Genomic DNA, 25,986 nt, shown 5'->3' on the forward strand with positions numbered 1-25,986 from the left:
CGATTAAAAAAAATTAAATACAATCAGATACTTGTCTATTTTATGAAGCCTTTCTACAATGGAGATTATCTCCGAATGCGAATATTTGATATAATAGGCATTCTGACATGCAAATACAGATTTTCCAGTTGAAATCGATCTACACTCAACAGGTCCGCACATAATACGAATTACTCATGCCTACAAAAAATACAGGTTGCGCCCTTATTACTTCATTAATTAATCAATGAAGGGATGTATTAAAGGTATTAAAGGGATATATAATATTTATATAGGACAAAAATGAAATTAAATAATAAAATTACCACTTTGAATTGAGTCTTTATTCAAGACTCTTTAATTAATTAAATTGAGCAGTTTTATGTGTCTAGGTTTCATTCAGATACTTCCGTTTAATATATTTCTCTTAAAGTTGCCACTTTGTCTACCGAATCTTGATTTAATTTGTTTAACAAGCTTTATAAGAAATAAATAAACGTATATGTTTATTTATTCTATTATGAACAAAATATGTGCATAAAGTTGAAACATTCAAGCTTGTTATTCTGTACAACAAGAAAAAAAATTAATAATTCGAAAAATGAAAACATTGCATCTGCATCTGCTTTTCATCCTTTCAGAAATTCCTACGAAGTCATTATCAATTGAAACATAAATAAATTTTTAACATGTTGACATTAGATGGCGCTCTTGTCTTGTCATACACGCTGTGTGAATGTTTAGGCTTAAGTGTAGTGTGAGTCGTGTTGTTGTATGTTTCATGTAATGTTAATATATGATAAATGGCATCCTTAAATAAAACTTTAAAGTCTCTTCGACGAACACATAAAGAACGACATCAGGTGTGTCATAGTTGAGTGAAAATAACAATGTATTCCATGCATTTTTTTAAAATATATGCATATAACATGTATGTGTTTCTTACCAATTTTCTGCAGCGAAATTTCTTTTTTAATTCAATCTTTTTTTTTATTTTAATTTTATCGTTATAAAAAAGTTCAGTGATATGGTAGTGTTTATAATAGCGGGGCCATCTGAAATTTCCAAGTTCATGTAAAATTCCATTTAATAATGGGTTTTATTTATATCACCCAGTCAAAAGGCAGTAAAATTCTATAGTTCTATAAAATATGCTTCGAAAAATTAATCATTCAGTCAAATAAATCAGTTTAAGATGTAATGCCACCTGCATATTTCATATTATTTATTTATTTATTTATTTCCTAGCCTGCAAGTCGGCAACATCTGGGATTGCTGGAAAAGAAGAAGGATTATAAGATAAGAGCAAGGTACAAATGCTATTTTTCAGAATTTGGGGGCTCTATGTTAGTTAAACTTAGTTTTTTAGACAAGGCTGACTGATATGAGAATCAAATCTTTGTTTTTAAATGAAGATACATGTTTATTTTAAAAATGTTTATCGTGTTATGTGTATTATTTGGAGAACTTCATTTAGTCGTTCTTGACATTTTCAGGGCATTTCATTAGTTTGGCAGATCTGTTTACCAAAACTAATTTTAGTCAACCTTTCCACCATTTGCAGTTGGGCTGCAGCTTTATTTCTGGTTGTTGACTTATTTGCCATAGTGTTTGGCTACCTTTCTTCAGTTGGTTTGTGTAGTGTAGATAACTGAGCATTACTTAGTGTATAGTGGCTTCTTATGATGAGTCCTAGGACTGTACTGAGGTGTCCTGTAATAATTATTTCAATTTTGGATTTACTATAATTCCTCATGGCAAAGTACTACAAAAATTGCTATAGATGCTTCAACAGAAACATCTATCTCAAACAAGTGTTATGCATGATTTCTCAGAATTTATCAAAATATTTTGAAAATGAGAATAATGAAATTGATATGAGCTGAGAGAAGAATGATTGTTATAAAAAGTAAGTTATTGCTTTTACTAAAGGCTAGAGCAACAGTTTAGCATTTCTCTAATTATAACAAGTGGAGGATGTGTTAATTCTTTATATTTATATATCACTCCGACACAAGAGGTCACAATGCCTGTTCCAAATAAATGCTATGTGTGGACTTCATTCAAGAGCAAAATAATCTGTTGATCTTCTTTTTGAAGAGCTCGAGATTATAGTCTTTGGAGAATACTTTATGGGGTTTTTCCAAGCTGCTCTACAGAACTGATGTGGATGGAATAAAAGATGAATTGGAGCATGTTCAGTGAATCTGCAATTTATATATAAAAGGATGTTGGGTAACTATTGCTTGTTAATGTAGGTTTAGCAAAAATTAGGGTATGCCAATTCTGAAGTAAAGCACCATGGAAATATCTGTAGAGGAGACACATTGCAGAAACTGAGACCATGGCTTTAGAGAGTTTAAGAGATTGATCAGTGATCAATTGACTGCTGTCTTCTGAACAGTATTGAGAATTGGAGAGATGTTTTAGATGTACACTAAATGTAATGGCAATATTCCAAAGGTCAGACAGATTTGGGGTTTGTACAGAGTAAGTAGCTGAACAGATGAAAAGTAGTAAAGTAGTATCTTAAATGAAAAAGAATGCCAAATTTTGAAGCCAAGGATGATATAGAACTGATATTCATTCCAGAAAAGGCTAGAAGTAAGAATATCCATTTAAGGAGAGAGAGAGAGATCTGGTTTTCACAATTAAGTTTGGCATTATCAAAGGTAAGGTGAGAATTTAGGTGTTTTTTCAAGAAAAAAGACCATGTATTTTAGACACATTGAAGATGAATAGGTTGTTATTGCTCCAATGAAGGATGATGTAGGCATCCTGAAGCTTTTGAGGTGTTTGAGCACTACAAGGTTTATCAAATAAGTAAGATGAGTAGATAGCACTATCATCAGTAGAACTATGGATGGAGTTTGAGATCAGTGAGAGAAGGTCATTTATGTATATGTTGAAGAGGATAGGTGAAATAACAGAGCTCTGAAGAAAACACTTGCATTAGTGCATTAGTTAGAAAATCTGAAGGGAGAACACTCACCATCACACACTGTGGTCACCTGAGGGCAAACTGGCAATCCAATTACAAAGAAAGGCAGACAGACCATAAGAAGATGGCTTTCAGAGAAGCTCTCAATGCCCAACTCTATCAAATGCCTTGGAAATGTCAAGTGCAGCAGGTACACATCTTCGCCAAACTTTTTTGCAGCACATGTCCAAAGGTGGGTGATGTAGGCAAGAAAATGTTTGGATCTTGATTGGCAAAATCCATATTGGTGGTCACTGATTAGTTAACAGTTCTTTAGGTATTGATGAAGTTTACTGCTGATGACCTGCTCCATTACTTTTAACAAGGTAAGAGTAATAGCATATGTACAAGGAAGTGATTTGCCTTGGTCATCTATGCAGGAGTTGGATGAGAAAAATATGCTAGGAAGTTAGCTTTATCTTTAGGTGATTTTGCAATGCTGTCTTCTGGATGAGAGAGCTGACAGTGCAGATGGGCAGAAGTTATGTCCAGCAGCTTTTGTGAGGGCCCAGAAGGCACAACCACCATTGGCACAGCAATGAGTTTTCTACATTTAGCCCCTTTAAGAGTCAGACTTAGTCCTCTAAATGATAGTTTTCCCTTCAGTATAGGCTGTGAATGAAGGTGGAGTTTTTTTTTGTTTTTTTTTTAACCAACTTACAATGTCTTTCTTCCCTTTTTTCTTGAATGTCCTGGCACATATTAAGCAAAACCGTGACTTAGGAATTTTAAATTGAGTGGGAATAAATGCCTGCATTTCAACATTGATAATTTCTGTAACATGATCATAACAAATATTTGGATCTGGAGAATGAAAAGGAGGAGTAAGTCTCATGATCCCATCAACTTAGGTTGCCTCTACTCTAGAGAGCACTTGCTAGGATTATTATTATTGCATAGATATCGCCATGAAGTCTGAAGACTCATTGAGTGAGACATACTGTCCATGCAATATCCATCATACCTCTCCTTGAACTCATTGGCAAAGCAGTCATAACAGACTCTAGCAACCCATTCCACTTATTCACTACTCTACAAGTGAAAAAACCCATTCCACTCATTTGCCACTCTTCTAGTGAAAAATCTAGTCCTCCTAATCACACTCTTACTCAGCTCCGAAGGATGATCCCTGTGTTCTGCTCCCTCTAGCTAAGTGCTGAAATAAATTTACTACGTTAATCCTATAAAACTCTTTTGGTAACTTACATTTTTCTATTGTATCTCATCTTTTCTGTCTATCAACCAACTTTTGCTACCCACAAATCCTGAATCTGATGTCATAAGGAGTATTCCACAGACCAATCACTGTTTTGGTCACTTTCCTCTGGACCATCCCACCACTTTCTCATCTCTAAGAAATCTGGATGTAGCCATACCATTCCTTTTTATAAGGCCTTGATAACTTCTTTATCTCTGCTTGTTGAGATGTTATTCAGTAACAGAAAGTAACTAAACTTCAACTCTTATCTACTGACACCTCCAAATCTCTAGCTTCATCAATTTCCAAAAATACAGTTCTAGCAACATGGTACACTGCTTGTAATATTTTCATTCCAGAATTCATAGCTTTATATATTTCCACATTAAACTGGACTTTATTTCTGGTTTCTTTTGTAAATTGCAATTTGGATAGTTTCCATTGTATACTTAATAGTGCCTTATGTTTCTGGTAAGTGCTGTAATTTCTGCTCTGAGAATGCTGGTTAGAATCAAATGAAACATATTCAGACTTAATAAATTCATAGTATTTGTCTTACTATGTTGTAGGTTAGTGCTGTCAAAAATAACATGAATGATAGTTAACATCCAAATGTTTTTACTAACCTGACTATTCTACACAGTGGTGAAAGTACAAAGTTTGTTAAGTGAACTTGGTATATCAGCATGTTAATCTCTCCTAATTATGTTACATGAACTATTTCCACCTGTGTAAAAAAAAATTATGCCAGCAAAAGTTCTTTGCATCTACAAATGGGTGAATTTAACACTGTTTATATGCTAGAGAAATTTTAGCGTTAATATTTCTCTAGTATGAGAACATATTGATGGCACTCATAATATACTGACAGCACTATCCAAGAGGAACCAATACTGATTTTAAACCCAGAATTGTGATCTCTCATCTAACATTTGAAAGTTATAGCAGGAAACGAATTGACATATAGTTAAATGCTATCACGTGTAAGTTCAAAAATATCCAGCAACATTATAACTGACTTGCCATAGCAGTATGGTTTGTTTTATCAAGCAATAGGTCTTGCTGCTCTTGCTAACAGAAGCAGTATGCAATCAGTCAAAATCATATTTTTTTTTCATTTCCCAAAAAAGTACCTAAATTTTAACTTACGGTGAACATATAATCTACATTGTTCCCAGTAGTGTTTGTTTATTATTGGCCAACAGACTTAAAGTAATTCCATAAGCAAAAATTTCAGTTCTTAAAAATCTATAATAACAAATAAAATAAAAAAAGATTTATTGCAATTAAAACAGACAAAAGTAGTGCTGTTGTTGTAATGAATTCAAGGCCACATGACAAAAAAATGATTAATCTACCTATAAAGAAATGCATAGAGATGCTAGAGAAAGTTATTTTTTAGTTTAAAGAAATCACTCTAAAGCTAAAACACTACAATGCAAAATCATCCTAAATGTATGTGCATTTAAATTGAAGGTTTCATTTCCATTATTCTGAGAAGAGGATGATTGTCTTGTCTAGAGATTTTGGTATTGTCAAAAAGTAAGACTGAAAAAAAAAAAAACAATAAATTCTTTATTGCAAGAAATCAGACACATTAAAATTTTGTTATCATTAAAGTTTTCAGAATCCCACTGAAGGATGTTTGTTTGGATATCTGCATTCAACGAGAGATTGCTCATTTCAAGAAGGATTAGAATATGGGGTCCTTTAGTGTAGCTGCAAAGTTTGAGGATAAACTCCATCACATGTAATGTGTGACCAGAAAGATAGGGGAGAGAGGGAAGAAGCTATGAGTTGGGAGCTTATTTAATAAGCTTTTGTGTAAAACTAGTTCATATGCATTAGTGACATCAACAGCGGCCATCTGATTCATTACAGTTCTTCACAGTATAAGCTCCAAAAGAAGAAATGATAATTAAATATTAAAATATTAAATAATTTATTGAACTTGCTAATATTTCTCTAGTTTTCAGATCATCATCATCAAAGTACAAATTACAATTAATGACACACACAGTACTCAATAGGAATGCTTCTAATTCAAATTGTAATTGAAAAGGAACTGCCTGTCCGCACAGTTAGCCTAGTGGCTATGCGCTTTGCAACCATATGCCTGGGGAAGGAGTGTCCTAGGTTCGATTCCCGTCTGTGACGTGAGGAGCTGAAGGATCTTCCTCAGCCATAGCCAAGTTAGCCAGTCTTGGGCATGGACAGCAGGTTTTTTCCCCCAGTTTATTCTGGGGTTTTTCATCCCGCAAAGCAGACAAACTGGCCTTGAGAACTCAACACCACAGGATACACTGGGACATAAGGCTGACCACCTTATCCTGTAAATGGAGTGAGGTCCGATGATCAATGGACCCTTGACACCGCAAGGTAAAAGAGGGTATAAGGAAGATGAGACAAGATGAGAAGGAACTGCCTTAATGAGATGCCCTGTAGGGGCCAGATAACAGCAAATTTAATTGGGAGAGGTTTGTGATAAAGATGATGTTAAAATGACTGTTTCCCAGATCTTTGGCAAATTCTCATCCTTTATATAAGCCTTGGTTCTTAGCAAAATAAAGGTTATATAAAGAATGAGAATGGTTTGTTAAGGCTGTATAAGAGAAGAATCAAGTATATCACCATTGGCTTTCACTGAAATTTCAGTTTTCCCTTTTCTGTTCATACTGATGCTCAGAATAGTTGGCAGCACATTATCAACACATTCAAAATGGATCTTGAAGGACCAAAAATAGGAAGCATGCATCATGTACTAAAGGTAATTATGCTTTCCCTTCTTTTGCATGCACATTGTTCTTTTGCATCATTATCCACAGACTTACATTTTCTCAATTTCTTGCACTGATAAACTTTTTAAATGTCCTCCTACCATTGCAAATAGCCAGCATTCATTTTTCTCCTTTGACTTTTTGTCAGAAAGAGATCAGCAGAATCTTGTCCATGCCAGATACCAAAAATCTCCAGGTTCTTTAATTCTCTTAATTCTTCTGAAGGTTTATGTTCCACACTTGACCACTGTTCTGTGTTACAAGGGCAAGACAACCACAATCCGGTCTAACAGTGGGGACAGTATAAGTGATTGCAGCGTGCAACACAAGACTAAAGTCCTAATATGGCACCATATGGGTTAAAAAAAAAAAAAAAAAAAAATTCAAAGTTTTGAAACAGTAGTCCAAATGATAAAAATAATAAATATTAATTTGGTCTTAGGATGACTGTCTCCCAAATCTTTGGTAGATTTATACAGCCATACTTGTTAAGGTTTGGAGTATGTTTCAAGGCTTCTGTTGATTTCAGGAACAACCTCTCTGACTTGTAGAAGCTTCTGTGCATTACTTTTGTTACTTTTATTTCTTTCCAATTGATCCTGTGTGCAGGGGTATCCAAAGCATGGTCTGCCAGACCCGACTTACCATAGCGAAAGTGTCGGATATATTTTTTGTGTTCACTGAGGCAGATGTCCACATTTCTTCCTGTCTGTCCGTAGTAGGCTTGATGGCAAGAACAGGGCACTTCATAGACACCTGGATGTGATAAAGGAGTGCATTTGTCCTTAGGTGAATGGATGAGAGTTGCTAATTTTAAAAAAGGTTTAAATACTGTGCATAATTGGTGTTTGTTAAGCACCCTAGATATCTTTTCAGATGTGCCTTTAATGTATGGGATGGTGATGGTTTTGTTGTAGTCTTCTGTGGTGGATAGAGGGGATTTATGGGTAGTATGTTATCTATTTTATAGGGATTATAACCATTGTTTAAGAAGGTTTGACATAGGTGAGAAAGTTCAGCAGTGAGAGCAATGTCATTGGAACAGATTGCTCTAGCTCTGTGGGTTAGTGTTTTTAAGATACCATATTGTTGAGAAGGGTGATGTTGTGATTGTTTGTAGGTATCCCTGTATGTGTGGGTTTTCTGTAAACAGAAAATGATAAGGAACCTTCTGGAAGACGTGTGATCAGTGTGTCCAAGAAATGCTACCCATAAATCCCCTCTATCTACCACAGAAGACTACAACAAAACCATCACCATCCCATACATTAAAGGCACATCTGAAAAGATATCTAGGGTGCTTAACAAACACCAATTACACTCAGTATTTAAACCTTATATAAAATTAGCAACTCTCATCCGTTCACCTAAGGACAAATGCATTCCTTTATCACATCCAGGTGTCTATGAAGTGCCCTGTTCTTGCCATCAAGCCTACTATGGACAGACAGGAAGAAATGTGGACATCCGCCTCAGTGAACACAAAAAATATATCCGACACTTTCGCTATGGTAAGTCGGGTCTGGCAGACCATGCTTTGGATACCCCTGCACACAGGATCAATTGGAAAGAAATAAAAGTAACAAAAGTAATGCACAGAAGCTTCTACAAGTCAGAGAGGTTGTTCCTGAAATCAACAGAAGCCTTGAAACATATTCCAAACCTTAACAAGTATGGCTGTATAAATCTACCAAAGATTTGGGAGACAGTCATCCTAAGACCAAATTAATATTTATTATTTTTATCATTTGGACTACTATTTCAAAACTTTGAATTTTTTTTTTTTTTTTTTTTTTTTTTTGAACCTAGATGGCGCCATATTAGGACTTTAGTCTTGTGTTGCACACTGCAATCACTTATACTGTCCCCCACTGTTACACTGGATTGTGGTTGTCTTGCCCTTGTAACAAACTTTGTATTGTGTGCTCTGAAGATGCTGGATATAATACCAGCGAAATATTAGCTTTTAAGTTAATAAATAGTTATTTTCTTAAACATCTGTGTTCTTTTTATACTGTGAAACCTATTACAACATGTCTGACGAACACATAAGCCTATCCACGCATACTGTTCTGTGTTACCTTTATATTCTGTTTTATTTCTCTAGTATCCACTTGTAAGAAATGCTTACCAATCTTGACACCATCAGATTACTATCCAGTTGTTGTTACTGCAGCTTCTTGTGCCATCTGAAACCTCTGAAGTAATAAGTGTCAGCATGGATTTCACTGCTGTTGACTAACGAGATCTTGTGTGATAAGTCTCTCAACAGATGCCACAAAAAGTTTGAGGAATCTTAAGTGATTGGGTTACTCTTGATATCTCTAAGCCATTTTATCATGCTTGGCTTGATACATCTTAATTAAGCTTCTATCATGTTCTGACTTTGCAATGAGGTTGCCACCTTCCTGTCTGGTCACATGTTATATGTGATGGTGGCTACAGCTTTATCCTTAGATAAAGTTCCAGCCACCTTGTGCTTTACAGCTAATTTTGAAGTTCCACAGGACTCTGCTTTCATCTGCTCTCTTCTGTATATCAGTTATTTTCTCCATTTGACTACAAACCTCATATCAACAAAACATCCAGACTTCAACTTTTAGAATTCTAAATTCTAATCTCTGAACCATTTTAAGTGGGTTCTGATAACTGTTAATTTCAATGCTAGTAAAACCCTATTTCAGCTTATTTCTTGTAAAAAAATAAATCAAAAAATAAAATAAAATCACTTCTAGTCTTAAATTTCACAGCTTTTGGCACAGCGAGTTTTCTCTTGAGATAACTCACTTATAATCTTTTTCTTTGCATAAATAAATCATAAATATTTACTACTGTGCATTTAACAACATGTTATTATGGAGGAAACCAGGGGATTGAGAATGCTGGATCTGTAATAACATCAGAAGATATATCTATAACCAGAATAGTCACTCTGAAAGTGATTAATTACACAACTTGTCCTGGGAGGTTGCTAAACATTTGGAGTTATGAAAAGGTGTGTGTGGAACTCTGAAGATTGCAATTATGACAAACTGAGGAGGTAGCTTGGAACAGTGTCATGGCATAAGCTGCAAGGGAAGAATGCCAGTAGGCTATGGAAATTGGTCAGGGGTTGTTTATGGGAATCAGTATCAGTCTTGCATACCCATTGTCAGGAGGATAAACTATTTGGAAATTAAATAGATAAGTATCATCATAAATCAGGAGCTGAAAAAAAAAAAACATTGTAGAGTGAATATAAAGTAGTAAAAGGTAAGCATGGCATGGTAAGAAGGGCTAAATCCAATTATGAAAAGAAATTAACTAACCAGGCCAACGGAAATTCTAATGTTTTTTCCTTATGTAGTGAGTAAGGATAAAAATGATTATGGAAGGAAAATTTTAATCAGTACTGATGATACAAAAAAATCTCAGAAGAAATAGTTCAATTGCTAAGTGATCATCATTTGCAAGGATATATCATTCAAGGGTGGAGATACTGCAGTTGCTGATGAGTTAGATGAACTGGAAGTGCTCAGCATATTAAGAAATATCAATGTGAATACAGTTCTAGGATTGGATGGTATCTCAGTCAGTGTGATTTGAGAATGTGCAAGAGTACTGGTATTGACTCTTTCCTAAGCTGTTAAGTCTCAGTTCTGGCAAGGTTCTAAGAGTAGAAAAGGGGCAAGATAAGTTCCATTATATAAAGAAGGCTCCAAGACAGAAATAACAAATTACAAACTAGTTATTATCTCAGGAGTAGTGATTAAGGCATTGCAAAAGTAGGTTAAAGGAAGAATACCTAAGTAACTTAATAGTGGCATCTGGATAAGGGAAATGATTACACAATGATACTGTTGAACTTTGCAGAAGCATTTGAGAGAATACCACATGGAAAACTATTACATAAGGTAGAGTTGGAGCAAATGGGAATGAATGGGAAGCTGGTGGCACAGATGCAGGGGTAGGGCTCACAAATACTATTCAAAATCTTAATACTAGTATTTTGGTATTTTGAATTTATGATATCAGTATTCCAGAAATAAACCAAGTAATTATTTAAATTCCTGTTTTAAATTAAACTTTTAATACCAAAATATTTTGATAAAATATTTTAATATATTTTTTAGGTCAATTATAGGTAAATATGACTTCTCCATTGCTCCTGCCCTAGTATCACCACCTCAGGGTCTGGCTCCCACTGATGAGACCTCAATAAAGGTCGAAACTGGTCTGGGTAATGACCCTTCCCTTAATGCATAGCATTATACATGTCTGCAAGGAGATGTGCTTTGCATTATGGGAGATACTAAGACAAGGAGTGATGAGAGCTTGGTCCACCTTTACCACGAGTTCAGGCGCAAACTTTGTTTGCTTACACTTGGATAAAGGATTAAACTAAATTTATTATATTAAAAATAGTTGTTCTAAAAACAAAAGAAAGTGCATGTTATTAATATTGCAAATTTAGTTATGTGTAAGCATTCACACTACTGAATAAGTGAGCCCTTAAAACTATCAATTGGGTTTTCATTTAAACGGGATCTAATTTTGGTACATATTTGATTATCGGCAGAAAACATCCTTTCAGATTCTATGCTGGATCTGATTTCAGATTCTATGGTAATTGGTCTGAGATGGTCATAGATGAGTTTGCAGTACCCCCCCCCCCACACACACACACCTTATTTCCATATCTTCAAAAACTTTATTTTCTTCTAATCATATTTTCTACACTTTGAATTATTTTTGGGAAGGAAAAGTTAAAAGTTTTGCTTTAATTGCAGACTCAATTTTATCTTTCAATGATTATCTCAATAAAGTGAGGTAATTTCTTATTTTGGAAAGAATTTGTGGAAAACTTGTGTTCTGTTTCGGGTAGTTCTATGAATTAAATTCTGTTCATTTTCTTTAGGAGAAAGATGTTTTATTAAGCCAAATATAATTTTGACTATGGTAACCTTACTGAGTCTTAGAAATAATTTGCTAATATCCTGTGTCTCACTTTGTAGATAGTGAAGAACCTGTGATAATTTTATACTATATATGTGGGCCCAACATAAAAAAAATTAAAATAAAAATAAAAATTAGAAGGGCACTCAGCTTGTTCTAGATGGTTGAGAAGGATAGGATAAAAGTAAGTAGTGATCATTTTCAGTTTCAACCATGTACACTCTTGTATCCTGAACCAACAACATGAAGATATCACTGAAAGGCCTCATTGACTATAACATGGTCAATAAGATCTTTCTTATTTTTTGTATCTTCTCCCAAAGTGAACTTGTGCATATCTTTATGTTGGAACATAGTGTTAGTAATGACTAGTTATTCCGAGCAGAAATCTAGCAGGTACTTACCATTATTATTAGTCTTTTCCCTTTTTCCAAAATCTTTTTGTATGATTGGTGAGATTTATTTCCTACTTTACTGTTTAATTCTCCAACAAGAACCAACTTTTTTACTATGTCATCCTCTCTGATAGCTCGAAAATTTCCTCCACTTCTTTCTTAGAACCTTCTGGGGGGGATATAGGCACAATATTTTCCCATTTTGAAGAGTTTGCTCACATAATTCTACTTGAAATTGCCTTCTAATCGAGAAGTTTATTGTCATTGCTACTCCCTCCATTCCTTTTCTTTCTTTGTTTCCTGAATATAACATCCTGTATTTATTATTTAGTAGAATGCCACTAATTGATACGTACTTTTGTTTTTCAGTATTTTTGCCTCATCAACACCAATTATTTCACATGACACTTTTCCAGTTCTTCTGCAAGTTTGATTTTATTTCCAATGTCAGCTGTCCTCTCTGATTGCTTGAAAATTTCCTCCACTTCTTTCTTCTTTCTTAGAAGAACCTTCTGTAGGATCATTCCAATAGCTGACTTTTCACTGTTTGCCACAATTCCCTGACGAAAGTAAGAGCCTTGTTTAATTGGGAAGTTAAACAAGTTATTTCTAGTTTAAGCCAGCAGAGAGTAGAATTTGGTCAGCTAAGTCCCAAATTGCCAGCCCGTCCTCATTTGTTCAGCACCCAGTAATATCTAATAATGGAGCACACACCATGTGAAGGCAAGGATTGAACATTAGGTCAGAAGTCCCTGTTGGTTCTTTACATTCCTAAAAGGCAATGTGAGGGTCTCCTCCCATTTATCTGGCTTTCACCCTTAAGCAACTCTGGAACAGTACCTGTAAGACTTTACAATAATTATGCCATCTTCATTATCAACCTCATTGGCATTTTCCTGTCAGATTTTACTGAATTGTTAAATTCAGATTTTTCTTCATTTGCTGTTGATTTATAAAGTATCTCTATTGCTCACTGTAGCCCAAACAGAGCTGCTGTTCAGCATCGATTAGTTTAGCAAATTTGATCATAACTGATGCACCATCAGTTGTTATGCAAATTACGTCTTTAAAAGGACGGAGACCATATTCATCATTATTATTATTTTATGACTCATTCGCTGTCACACCACACATTGTTATAGAACTACCTCGCTAGCAGAAAAATATTTTTAGATTTTTTATAATGCAACAATTTCTGAAATTCATTAATATGCAGTATTTACTTTTGTATACAAAAAATTGTCTAATAAACCAGATCTGAGTTTCATTATGTTTTCAAGTTTCCATTACATTTGTATTGTGTATTATTATTATTATTTTATGGCATACCTCCATGGAGTCCAGAGACTCATCATGGGAGACCCAAATCAACCATCATACTCACAAATTCTATCATACCTCTCCTTGAATCTGTTCACCATCAGGGAATTTACAATTGATTGCCAATTCTGGCAATCCATTCCACTAACTCACCACTCTCCAACCTCTTTAATATCTTAAAAGTTTCTATCATGTCCCCTCTTTTCTGCCTATCAATTAAACTTTGTAACCTGCAAACCTTCAGTCTATCCTCATAAGGAGTATTCCACAGATCTGTCACCATCTTGGTCACTCGTCTCTGAATCCTTTCGACCACTTCCTGAGATCCAGGTGACCAAATCTGTGTGTAGTAGTCAAGATGTGTCTGAATCATAGCTTTATGAAGAGGGATAATAATTTTCTTATCTTTACTTGTTAGCATGTGTTTTTTCAACATCCAAGTAATTCAGTGAGCTATTTTACCAACTTATGCAGTATGCCCTCTGAACTTCAACTCTTTGTCCACCATTATCCCCAAGTCCCTATTCTCATCAATTTCCTTCAAATACCATCAATATGCTACATCATATGCAACCTTTTCAACCCAAAATGCATAACCTTACATTTTGCAACATTAAATTAACAATTATTATCCTTTGTCCGCAGTGCCGATTTATTTACCTCATCCTGCAGGATATCTACATGACCTTTATCAACTATTGCTCTCCCCAGTTTTGCATCATCAGCAAACAACCGAATATTCCCACTTAAATCTCTCCCTATATCATTGATATACAAATTAAAGTATTAAATTAAACTAGTCACCATCATTCTCCTAGACTCCACTCCACCATATTCTACTCTCTGGTGTCTGTCAATATCAGCCACTCCCCCCTATCCATGCTCACATAATATAAGAATCCCTCAGTTGCAAATACAATAATGATTTATTGTGGTTGATTTTATAACTTTATATGAATAAAACATATATATATATATATATATATATATATATATATATATATATGGTTTTTTTTTTTTTTTTCACATGGCATATTCCGGTAATTGGACCACATTTTTTTAATAAGCTATATAAAACACAGTGAATTAATAAAAGACCCGACAAGTTTCGTAAGTCGTTTGACTTACATCTTCAGGGGTAAAAGATAACTTAAAGTTTAAAACACAAAGAAAAGAGAAATTATTAGTAATAGTTCATACTATACAGTTGTAGCCATCTGACTATTCATAAAATTAAAAATCAGAATGCAGATTCAAAGCAGTGCTGAGTTTAAACAATGCTGGATGATGCTACGTTCTGTTGTTCACGTTCATAATGTCCGAGGTCTGATTGAGGTATATTTTTTATTAAAGCTGACCAAACTTCGTGGAGAATTAATCCTTGATTTTTATTGCATTGTATTGGTATTTTAAGCATGTTTGCAGCTTCTTTAAATTTTAAAGAAGCTGCAAAATTTTAAATTTAAAATTTAAAGAAGCTGCAAACATGCTTAAAATACCAACACAATGCAGTAAAAATCAAGGATTAATTCTCCACGAAGTTTGGTCAGGTTTAATAAAAAATATACCTCAATCAGACCTCGGACATTATGAACGTGAACAACAGAACGTGGCATCATCCAGCATTGTTTAAACTCAGCACTGCTTTGAATCTGCATTCTGATTTTTAATGTTATGAATAGTCAGACGGCTACAACTGTATAGTATGAACTATTACTAATAATTTCTCTTTTCTTTGTGTTTTAAACTTTAAGTTACCTTTTACCCCTGAAGATGTAAGTCAAATGACTTACGAAACTTGTCGGGTCTTTTATTAATTCATTGTGTTTTATATAGCTTATTAAAAAAATGTGGTCCAATTACCGGAATATACCATGTGAACTTCTAAACCGCAGAAACCTCCACTTACAATATATATATATATATATATTTTAATTAGTGCCAAAAACCTTATTTCATGAAACCAATTTCAAAAACCAATATTGACATGAAATTGTTATTTCATGTCAATATTGGCATTTGAATACTGTAAAAAATTACCAGGATTATGGTCATCTTGGTATTGTAAACCCCTAAGGAATGGTTCCAGACAGGTACCAGAGAATAGTAGATGGTGGAGTAAAATCCAGGAGAATTAATGATTAGTTGAGTGCCTCAAGGCTTGTAGTAGGGCCACTACTGTTTAATTTATATATTAATGATATAAGGAATGATTTGAGGTGAAATATTTAATTTGCTGATAACACAAAACTAGGGTGAGTGTTGGTTTTAATAAAGGTATATCGAGATCTTGTAGGATGATTTAAATAAGGCATTGTAGCCATAGGATAATAGTTGGAGTTGAATATAGCAAAACATAAGATTATACACTTCTGGATAAAAATATTACATACTGTGTAATATTTTTATCCAAAAATATATAAAAATATTACATACTGATACTTGATTTCAGGAAATTAATGAGGCTAGGGTTTTTGGTGTGATGGTGGACAGAGTTGAAATTCAGAGGATATTGCAAAAATTGGAAAAATAGGTTAAAAGATTACTTGAATTTTGAAAAACACATTAACAAGATAGGAGTCTATTGTCCCCTTATCCTCTTTATAAGATGGTGATACTGACACATTTTGACTGTGCACTGATTTGCTCACCTGGATTTCTTGGGAACAAGGAGGTGGTGAAGAGAATCCAAGATGGTCACTCATCTCTGGAACCTCTGTGGAATTCTCCATAGATTGCAAGTGTGTGAGTTGTATAGTTTAGTTGACAGGTGGAAAAGAGCAAACATGATAGAAACTTATATGTTACTAAAGGGGTTCTATAAGATTGATACAAAAGAAATATTTCAGTACATGATGAGTTAGGTGAGAACTAGGTTTCACCCATGGAAATGGTGTAATAGTGTGATGTAAATGTAGGAGGACTAAACGTTTTGCTTGGAGAGTGGTGAATAGATTGCCACAGATAGTTGCAGTGAATGAGTTTAAGGAGAAGTATGATAGTGTCAACCTCCCACAATGATGCCTCCCCCTTCTGACTCCATGGAGATGCTTATAATAATATTTTATAGTAAATGATTCAAACTAGGGAATATATGTGTTTCTGAATATCTGTATAACATAACTGCACTCTTTTGAAAATGTTCTCCCCCCCCCAAGATATAATTGCATCAGGTAATTTAGTTTTCAGTAATCATTATTGTAAACCAGAAAAGTGTTTTTGAGTGTGATGGGATAGAGAAGAATCATTTCTGAGGGAAATATTGAATCAATTGGTTAATCTCTCCCCAGAATTCTGATTATTAGAAATGCAGCTAATTAGCTACATTTCTGCAATCAGAATTCTGTGCAGAGATTAGCTAACTGATAGGCTGAGGTTAATCAGAATTCTTGATATTTTGCTTAGGATACAAATAACTGTGACATCACTTCATAACAAGTGAATATTGCAACTTCTTTCTGACTTTATCCTAGAGTTCCTTATCACATTTCATGCCAAGTATGTAACAGTTGTGTGCCATTGTACTTGCTCACAGGGTGGGACACAAGAAATTGGCCTTGTTGGATGGCCTTTCTGCTGAATCCAAAGCTATGTAGAGAGAAATGAATCTGCAGGATATAGAATTAAGAATTTCCACATGTGGGTAGTTTATTAAATTAGCAAAGGGCAGAATGAAATGGTCAGGAAAAAAACCCAGAGGAAGACTATGTCGATGCAGTTAGAAGTGCCTGAGAAGACTTAAAGAGCTAACAATATTGAAGTCTTGACTGATAAGACTAATTTGGAGGAAAATTTGCAATAGGAAATTAATGATGATGATGTAAACTTTTCATGTAGTTCTGTCATAGTATTTGGTACTTCTTAAGATTGCATGTTAGGAATTTGATGATGAATATCATAAAGGTGGGGATATTTTGTGGGCCACTAGGAAAGTTTAGAAATGAAGAAAAGAGTACAAAGGAATTGTAGATGATTAAGGTAACCTAAAAACTGAAAATCGAATATTCTGCATATGCAGACTAATTGCTTTGAAAAATTAAGTGAGGTAACCAACAATAGAACATTGGTAAAAAATATCTAGGAAAATGCAATCATGAGAACATATCAGTACTTGGTGTGGGAAACAACCTTTAGAAAAAAACCTGAAATGTAGAAAAACAAGCCTGGATTGACAAATGGTGAAATGTGGCAGAATTTCTGAATCGTGCCACACTACATAATTCAGAAAGGCCAACGGCCCAGTTGATCACAGTAGGGCTTTCATTTTAAATAGAATTTGTAAAAAAAGAGAAAATAAAGCAATACAGGAATTACAGATAAATTCCCAATACTAAGTGTTTAGGAAAGATATATGCAGGCATACATGAGAAAAGACTAAGAAAAATTGGTGAAGAACTGTATTTAGGCCAGAATGCCGTTGCTAGACCAGATTTTTATGATAAGGATTTCTATTTAAGCTTTGTTGATTTCAAAGAAAAATATGTGATCAAATACCAAGTGATGAGGAACTCTTCAAAACACTACATCTTGTGTATAGATGTAGTGTTTTGAAATGGAATCTTATTCAGAGTGATACACAGTTTGTAGATCAGTTGACCCCTTCCAACTACTAACTGCACTCAAACTTGCTTAACTTTTTGCATGCGGCATTAGTAGCAGAGGCTCTATCAATCAACCAACCTTTGGTTGCAAAGGTTGGTCAGTTGTTATGTAAATGATGATATCCTTAAATAGCTCTGCTACAAAAGACTTTAGCCACAAATAATTACTATGACAGATTTTGTATGAAAATCAGAAACAAAAGGACTGAAACTATAAAAATGCGACTGAGAAACAAAATATACACGTATTTTGTTATATATATTTGGATATTTAAACACAATTTTAGTAAAGATGGTAAATTAAATATGGAAATAGATAACTGCATAATTAAAGCAGGTATGTTTGTAAGCCAGTTGAATAAATTTAAAATAAATTAGAGAAATTGGCCAAAACATCAAACTATATTGATATACAAGGCAGTGTTTTAACAAATTTTAGTGTATCGATCAGAGAGCTGGGCTAGAAATAAAATAGTCAATCAAAGATATTAGAGCGTTCATACATTTTGAGCAAAATGAGGAGAGTGAACAGATGGCATGAATGACAGAACCATATTAAAAATAAAGATATCAGAAGAGAACTTGACATTGTTCTTTTCTGATATCTTTATTCAAGAATACGTAAGCAGAGCTAATCTAAGATAGCATGATACTACACTTAAACAGAATGGGAGATGGAAGGTTAGTAAAACAAGTGTTTGAAGCAAGAATGGCAGAAAAAGATCCTGAGGAAAACGAAGATGAAGTTTGGTTGATACTATTATCTGTATTACTTTATAAGTTCAAAGTATATAAGAGCTAATTAAATCCTGACAAATAATAGACCAATTTGGAAGAAAGGTGTCGATGAGAAAAACTAGTCACGAAATAGTGCGTTGAGCTAGAAAAAATAGAGGTTCTGAAATAACACAGCTAGTTTCCTTCTTGAATTTTTTTTTTTTTTTTTAATCAGCCCCGTATAACATTCAGAACCTATAGTACATTACTGTCGTGTTTGGGCAGCTGTTAAGAGAGAGAAATCTGTTAATGTATTTTTTTATATATATAACTGGAGGTTGTAGCATTTGGAAACACTTTGTGATGATTTCTGTTCAAAAGAAGTAGATGGAATAAGAGAAAAGTAGGAGAAAGGCTTGTTAAGTTAACAATTGAACTGTAAATTAGGAATACTCTAGGAGATTGAAATCTGAGTTTATCTGATCCATTCAGAGACCTGAGAAAGAATAGACCTGTTTAAGAAATGTTGTTGAGATGAAACTAATTATGAATTCTGTTGGCTATAATATGTTGTAGATACCATGAAGATACATACCAGAAAATGATAGGGATAAAATAGTAGAGCATATAAATTTTATCTTGAATACAAAATATCATGTGGAGGTGAAAATGATATTTTCATCTTTCCCTTGAGAAGCTTCAGAACTTATAGCAAATCAAACAAAGTTTTTCCTCTTGGTTACAAAATATATTATACTTGAAAAGAAATTATATTCTTGTCAATAGCCTCTGTATACAAATAGACTAGTGGTGAAGGTGTTTCACACAAATTCTGTTTGCTTACACTTGGATAAAGGATTAAAACAATAATATAATTTATTATCAAATATAATATACTATAATAAATTGATACTATGTATGAATGTTCAAGTATTCTATGGGAGGCTATTAGATTTTTTTTTTATGTAAAATAAATAAAACATTTAATTTTTTTAAATGTAAAATAAATAAAATAAGTAAAAACTATTAAGGAAGTCCAGAGGTAGAAATTAGGAGGGGAGAAAAAGCTATCTTATATTAGAAAAATTTGAATTGACAATAGATTTAAAAAAAAAATCTGAATTATAATAAAATATTCTGATTGCATACAGAGCAAGATTATTCTATAACCACAATTAATTTGACATGCATTTGTAAATTCATTTATAAGCTAATGTTAATTCCTCCCAAGAAATTAGTTTATCGACAATATAGGAAATATGGTCACAAAAATGTTTATTGTAGCAGAAACTTTCCTACTTCTACATCGTTTAATTGTTCAGTAAATATTTCTAAGCATAATTTGTATTTTTAACATTCCTTGAAGCATATCTGATAAGCATTCTATTGAGAAACTAAATAGTGCACAAGTTCTTTGTTAACTGTACAGAGTTAGCAGTCTTCAGCAAGTATATACGTGGAATGGAGGACGGGATCAGTCCCAAGGGTGCCTGGCACTTAAATAGGGTTGTTTTCCCAAAGCTTCTCTTACATCTAATGTGTGATAAACACTTCTCTCTCCACTGCTTCATCTCTGAGGGCTATTCACAAAACTTCCCCAGCTGTGTAACATAGCCATTGTCATTGAGTATACTAGAAGACAGGTGAATGGAGGCGTGAACAGAGAGGGGACATTCTTTATTTGCATAGAAACCCCATTTGTATGGTGTGCATCGGTGATAGTAGAGGCATCTGCTAGTGACAATTTACATGAGAAAGGAGGCTTTGCTATAGTCTTCTGTTGTTGACATCTGCAAGTATTTTGCCCCAAGTTTTGTGCAAGGATGCAAAATAATTTTATGGCAGAAGGAAAGTTGACACCATTGGAACAAATTAAGGGTGCTCCACTACTGCATTTGGCAAATGAATATATCCATTCCCCATAGTATTTTTTATGTTGTGCTGTATACACTAGCCTTAGGGTAGTGCACTTTTAGAAGAACGGCTTCACATCGAGTATTTGGAAGAGTGGAGAAAGTATTAAGCTGGTCGTTGTTTAAAATTCAAATGGTCTGTCATATCTTTGTACTGAATAGAAGGTAGTCTATAAACCTTAAGCTGCTACCTGCTTGCAAGTAGTTCAAGCTGAAGTCTCCTAAAGGGCAAGAATGTGAGATCACTTTTTGTAGCTATTACTCTAAAGTAAGGTCCTTTGAAGGGCAGGAAAGTAAAGACAAAATTGCTCTCTTTCTCCCTATCTTCCCAAGTACTTTTCTTTATCAAAGCATGAATGAATATGAATAAATTTGAAAATGTTTTCTGTATAAAATAAAGTTGGAAGTATTTTATTCATTGAGAATTGTTAACTGTTTTGTGATAATCCATTTATATATATTATTATTAATGACACCATGGAATCTAATTGTGTGTGTGTGTGAGAGAGAGATATTTATCTGAAGGTATTACATGTAATCTTAAGTATTTGTGCGTGTGTGCACCTGTTTCATGTATACTTAATTACAGTAAAATTTTATTACAGTATTACAGTAAAAAATTTTTCTTTTGATTTGTGAAATCCAAATCATATTCATGACTATCATTACTAATCCCCTACTAAGAAACCTAATAAGTTCATCTAGAGTTAATGGTTATTTGTTAATTCAAATACAGTCATTTAATTTGCATTTTTATATAATAAAATTGCAGTTTTCATTTTTGCTTATTTCCATTATAAAAAATTACAGATTAAGCTGTTTTTTTTTTAATATAGCATTCTGATAGAGGAAAGTAAAAATCACTGAGATGCTTTTATCTGACAAGAGTAATTATATTTGATACACACTTTTATTGTTAATTATTTAACTCCCCTATTTTTGGACTCCAAGAATATTTTCATAAGGACATATGTTTGAATTATTTGATCTCTTGAAAATATTTTAAGCTGGTTAAGCTAAAAGTTAAGCTTTAAGCTGAAAATTAAATATATTTTTTTATTTATAATCAGTATATAAGGGCAATTGTTGATAGCCTTGGAAAAACCCAAAAAGATGTTTTTAGAGCAAATTTAATATAGTGAAGTATTAAGAAAAGAGATACAATAACTCTGACAAGAACTAACAAACAATAGATAGTTATAGAAGCAGACAAATTTACTGCACGTGAATAGAATATCACTGAATAGACTACTAAAAAGTGCTGAAAAAAAAAAAAGAGAGAGAGAGAAATAGAAGTCCCTTAAAGAGATGGTGTGAGAATGGAAGGTCACAAAGCCTAATACTGTGGAAGGAAGAGAATGACAATGACTTTAAAAAAAAAAAAAAAAAAGACATATCTTTTGCTCCTTAATAAGCATTGTTTCATTAAGATGAAATTGACAGCTATGTAAAAAGGCCTGATCAATCAGAAAATGTCTATATAAACCTTGGCACTATTTGTCCTTCCCTCCATATCACTAAATAAAGGTTTGAAAATTTACTTATTTAATGCATTAAATGTAGAATAGTAATTGTAGCATAGAAATGGCAGCTAATCTAAATATACCAGTATTTTAGTTCTTTATTAAGAACCATCTTCTGGGTGTTTTAAATATGAACAGATTAATCATCGATTTCCTATTATGTATCACCAACAGAAGCCCTTGGATACTATGACATCACTATATGGTAAAGTTTAAATTCTAAAGGCCTGTTAACAGTTTTCCTTCAAATTAGTCCAATATTGGCAGAGCTCATATGTTTGTTTTCTAGGGCACATCTGACTTCATTAATCCACTTCATTTTTAATGGAGGTATTGAGAATGAACTTTTTAAAAATTGCATTAATTAGGATGACCAAGATCTAGATGAACTAATGCTGTGTGTGGAATATTAGGAAGTTCCTAATATCTTTATTAAAAATGAAGATAATTAGGAATAAAGAACTCTAATATCTGTGGTGTCCAGCCTTTTAATTTGTTTTATTTCTAATCCAACTTTCAGATCCATAAGTTAAAACAGGCTTAAGCAGTCTTATATACTGTTAAGTTCTCTTATTTCACATAGATTCAGCTGGCCCTCTGGTAATACCAGCTTTTCTTATTCTGTTTTCTATTTCATATTTAATTTGCCATCTTCACCTAGAATTGTGTCAAAATATATGAAATATTTTGTTCTGTGGGTTTCAAAATTTGTTACAGCTGTTATTCAATTTAGTTAAACAATTCCTCGATTTGTTTATGAGGACATCATATTCATAAAGCAAAGAGCTAAGTTTGATATCTCTGATTCTGATATTAGGTTTAATGCTGCTTTCTTTTGTAATGTGTTCAATATAGCTGATGAATAAGAGTGGAAATAGTACATTTCTGTCTCACATCTGATTTTACAGCAAATCACCTTCCATTAGTTCCTTCAGTTTTAACTGCTGACTTTCAACTTAAATATAGGCTGTATCGCATGGTAAACTGTCCTATTTACACGATATACCTTGTGGTGTTTTGAACAACTTTTCTCTTATCTTGTTATATGCCATTTTGTTATATCTACAAAACTTAAATACAGATCCTTATTATGTTACCACGATATCTCAACTATTTGTTGTTGTAAAGTGTAAATCTGATCTGGATAAACCTCTGTTTGGCCTGAACCCAGCTTGTTCTTCTTCAAGTTTATCTTCCACTGTTTTTCTTAACCTCTTCTGGATATACTCCAGCTGGCTCTAGCACACCTGTGATGTGCTAGAGCCAGCTCACACAAGCTAATTGTTAATTTTTTTAGAATTTTGTGAGCCGGTTGTTAAACCAGCTGCAGCTATAAGCTTGTATATGGTGACACAGAAAATATATTGGGGGTGCACTTATTTCAGAATCCTTTGTGCTGTCTTTTTCCCATCCCCTTCCCTATATGACAGCCTATGTAGAGGTTATCTCTGTTAGCAGTTTTACAGGAATTTTTTTTTTCAATAAACATCCATTTAATTTTGCCTGGATTGCTTCTTAAGGTAATCGCATTTCCATGCTCAATGTCTGTCAAAGATTTCACATTTCTAGAATTGTCATGAACCTAATAAGGTTATTCATTACCTAAAGAAGAATTGGACTAATGCAAAATTAAGTAGATGTTTGCTGGTAATGGAATTCATTTTTACTTTGGTGTGTGTGTGTGTGGGGGGGGACTTTATTTCTTACAAAGGGAGAACCTGCCACGTTTCTTAATCAAGCCAGATTAAAACTTAACTAGCACACCTTTGCTCATGTGCTTACATTAATTTTATGTGAAATGTTAAGTAGAGAAATTGCTCTGTCGTTCTCACATTCAGTTGTGGTTCTCTTTTTATAGATAGTATGAGACTTCTACTTTGGTCATCTTGAATTCGGTCTTCTGAATGTAGTGTAGTCCAACAATTCATAGTGCAGATCCCTTAATTTTCCCATTGCCAAAACACCATTGTGGGCAGGTGCACTGTCCTGACGAAAGATGATTTTTTTTTTCCTTCTGCAAACCGGGTCTTTTCTCACGTTTTCTCAGTTTTTCTCAATTTTTTCGTCTAGTCTGGTTAAAAGATTGGAATAACATTTCCCAGTTATTGTTTTATACTTTTCAAGATAATTAATAAACAAATTGCCTTTAGCATCCCAAAACACTGATGCCATGACCTTTCCTCCTAATAGAACCAACTTTGTCTTCTTTGGCACTGAACAGGTGGCTTCTGTCCACTGTTTTGACTTCTGTTTGGATTCTGGGTGTAATGGTGAATCCAAGTCTCATCAATAGTAATAAATCAATGCACAAAATCTTGTTAAAACACTCCAAGCACTGTTCAGAGATTTTCATGCGAGTCCGTTTTTGATCTGCTGTGAGCAAGCGCGGCACCATCTTGCACAAAGCTTTTCATTTGCAATTCTTCATGCAAAATATATCCTACACATTCTTTTAAATGCCTATCAGCAATTTCACGCACTTTGACTCGCCAGTGATCAATTATTTCTGGTGGTGTTACACTTTTTGGACATCCTTCACGTGGATCATCTTCAAGGCTGGTACGGCCATGTTTAAACTCAGCAGCCCATTTCTTAATTGTCGAAAATGAAGGAAAAGAGTGCCCATAAACTTTTATGAACTTTGAATGAATTTCTTTTGGCATTAAACCTTCTTTTACAAAGAATTTTATAATCGCACAATACTCAATTTTATCCATTTCAAGGGATACAGTCAACACTTTTGCTTCAGACAGCTTATAAAACAAACTACTTGATAGAATGACTTGCAATTTCAAATGGATGCTTATGAGAGATGTACCAACTTAGAAAAAAAAATGTTGCCAATAAATAGTGTTGCCATCTATGGTCGAGGCTGAGAACTTTTCAGACCACCCTCGTATATATTTCACCTATATATATATATATATATATATATATATATATATATATATATAGCTGCAAAATACAAATTAAAGATACCAAGAAATTATATACTTGGTTTAATCCTTTATCCAAGTGTAAGCAAACAAGTTTGTGCCTGAACTATTTTCAGCACTGGGGCAACTCGTGTAAAGAAGCTAAGACTTCACATCACTTGCCATTGTATCCCATAATACATAGCACATATCCTTATGGGTATGTATAATGCTATGCATTATAGGAAGGATCACTACCCAGACCAGTTTCGACCTTCATTGAGGTCTCTTCAGTGGGAGCCAGACCCAGATGTGATACCAAGGTTGAAGTAATGCAGAAGTCTATGTAGAATAAAGAAATAATGCAGAATATTTTTGTATATGAAAATATGACTTCTGCATTACTTTAACTTTGGTATCACATCTGGATCTGGCTTCCACTGAAGAGACCTCAATAAAGATCGAAACCGGTCTGGGTGGTGACCCTTCTCATAATGCACAGCATTATATATACCCGTAAGCACATGTGCTTTGCATTATGGGATACTAAGGCAGGTGATGTGAAGTCTTAGCTTCTTTATGCAAGTTGCCCCAGTCCTGAAAATAGTTCAGGCACAAACTTGTTTGCTTACACTTGGATAAAGGATTAAACCAAATATATAATTTCTTGGTATCTTTAATTTGTAGTATAACCAAGTGGAAAAACTTCCAGCAACTTTCTCTAATCCAGGTG

General features: G+C 33.8%; 1 protein-coding gene across 1 annotated transcript in view; it reads left to right on the forward strand.

The window, feature by feature from the left end:
• Positions 1–703: 703 nt before the first annotated feature.
• The window catches only part of LOC150095937 (putative U3 small nucleolar RNA-associated protein 11), a 115,963-nt gene continuing 90,680 nt past the window's right edge, over positions 704–25,986 (forward strand). Inside the window, exons 1-2 of the mRNA XM_090409369.1 lie at positions 704–842; positions 1,228–1,289. Of these exons, the coding sequence (XP_090265495.1) occupies positions 783–842; positions 1,228–1,289 (122 nt within the window). The 5' untranslated portion in view covers positions 704–782. The remainder of the gene's footprint in view (positions 843–1,227; positions 1,290–25,986) is intronic.

Source organism: Typopeltis vanoorti, chromosome 19 (assembly GCF_054136105.1).
Source record: "Typopeltis vanoorti isolate ZY-2024b chromosome 19, IOZ_Tvanoo_1.0, whole genome shotgun sequence".
NCBI classification, from domain to species: domain Eukaryota; kingdom Metazoa; phylum Arthropoda; class Arachnida; order Uropygi; family Thelyphonidae; genus Typopeltis; species Typopeltis vanoorti.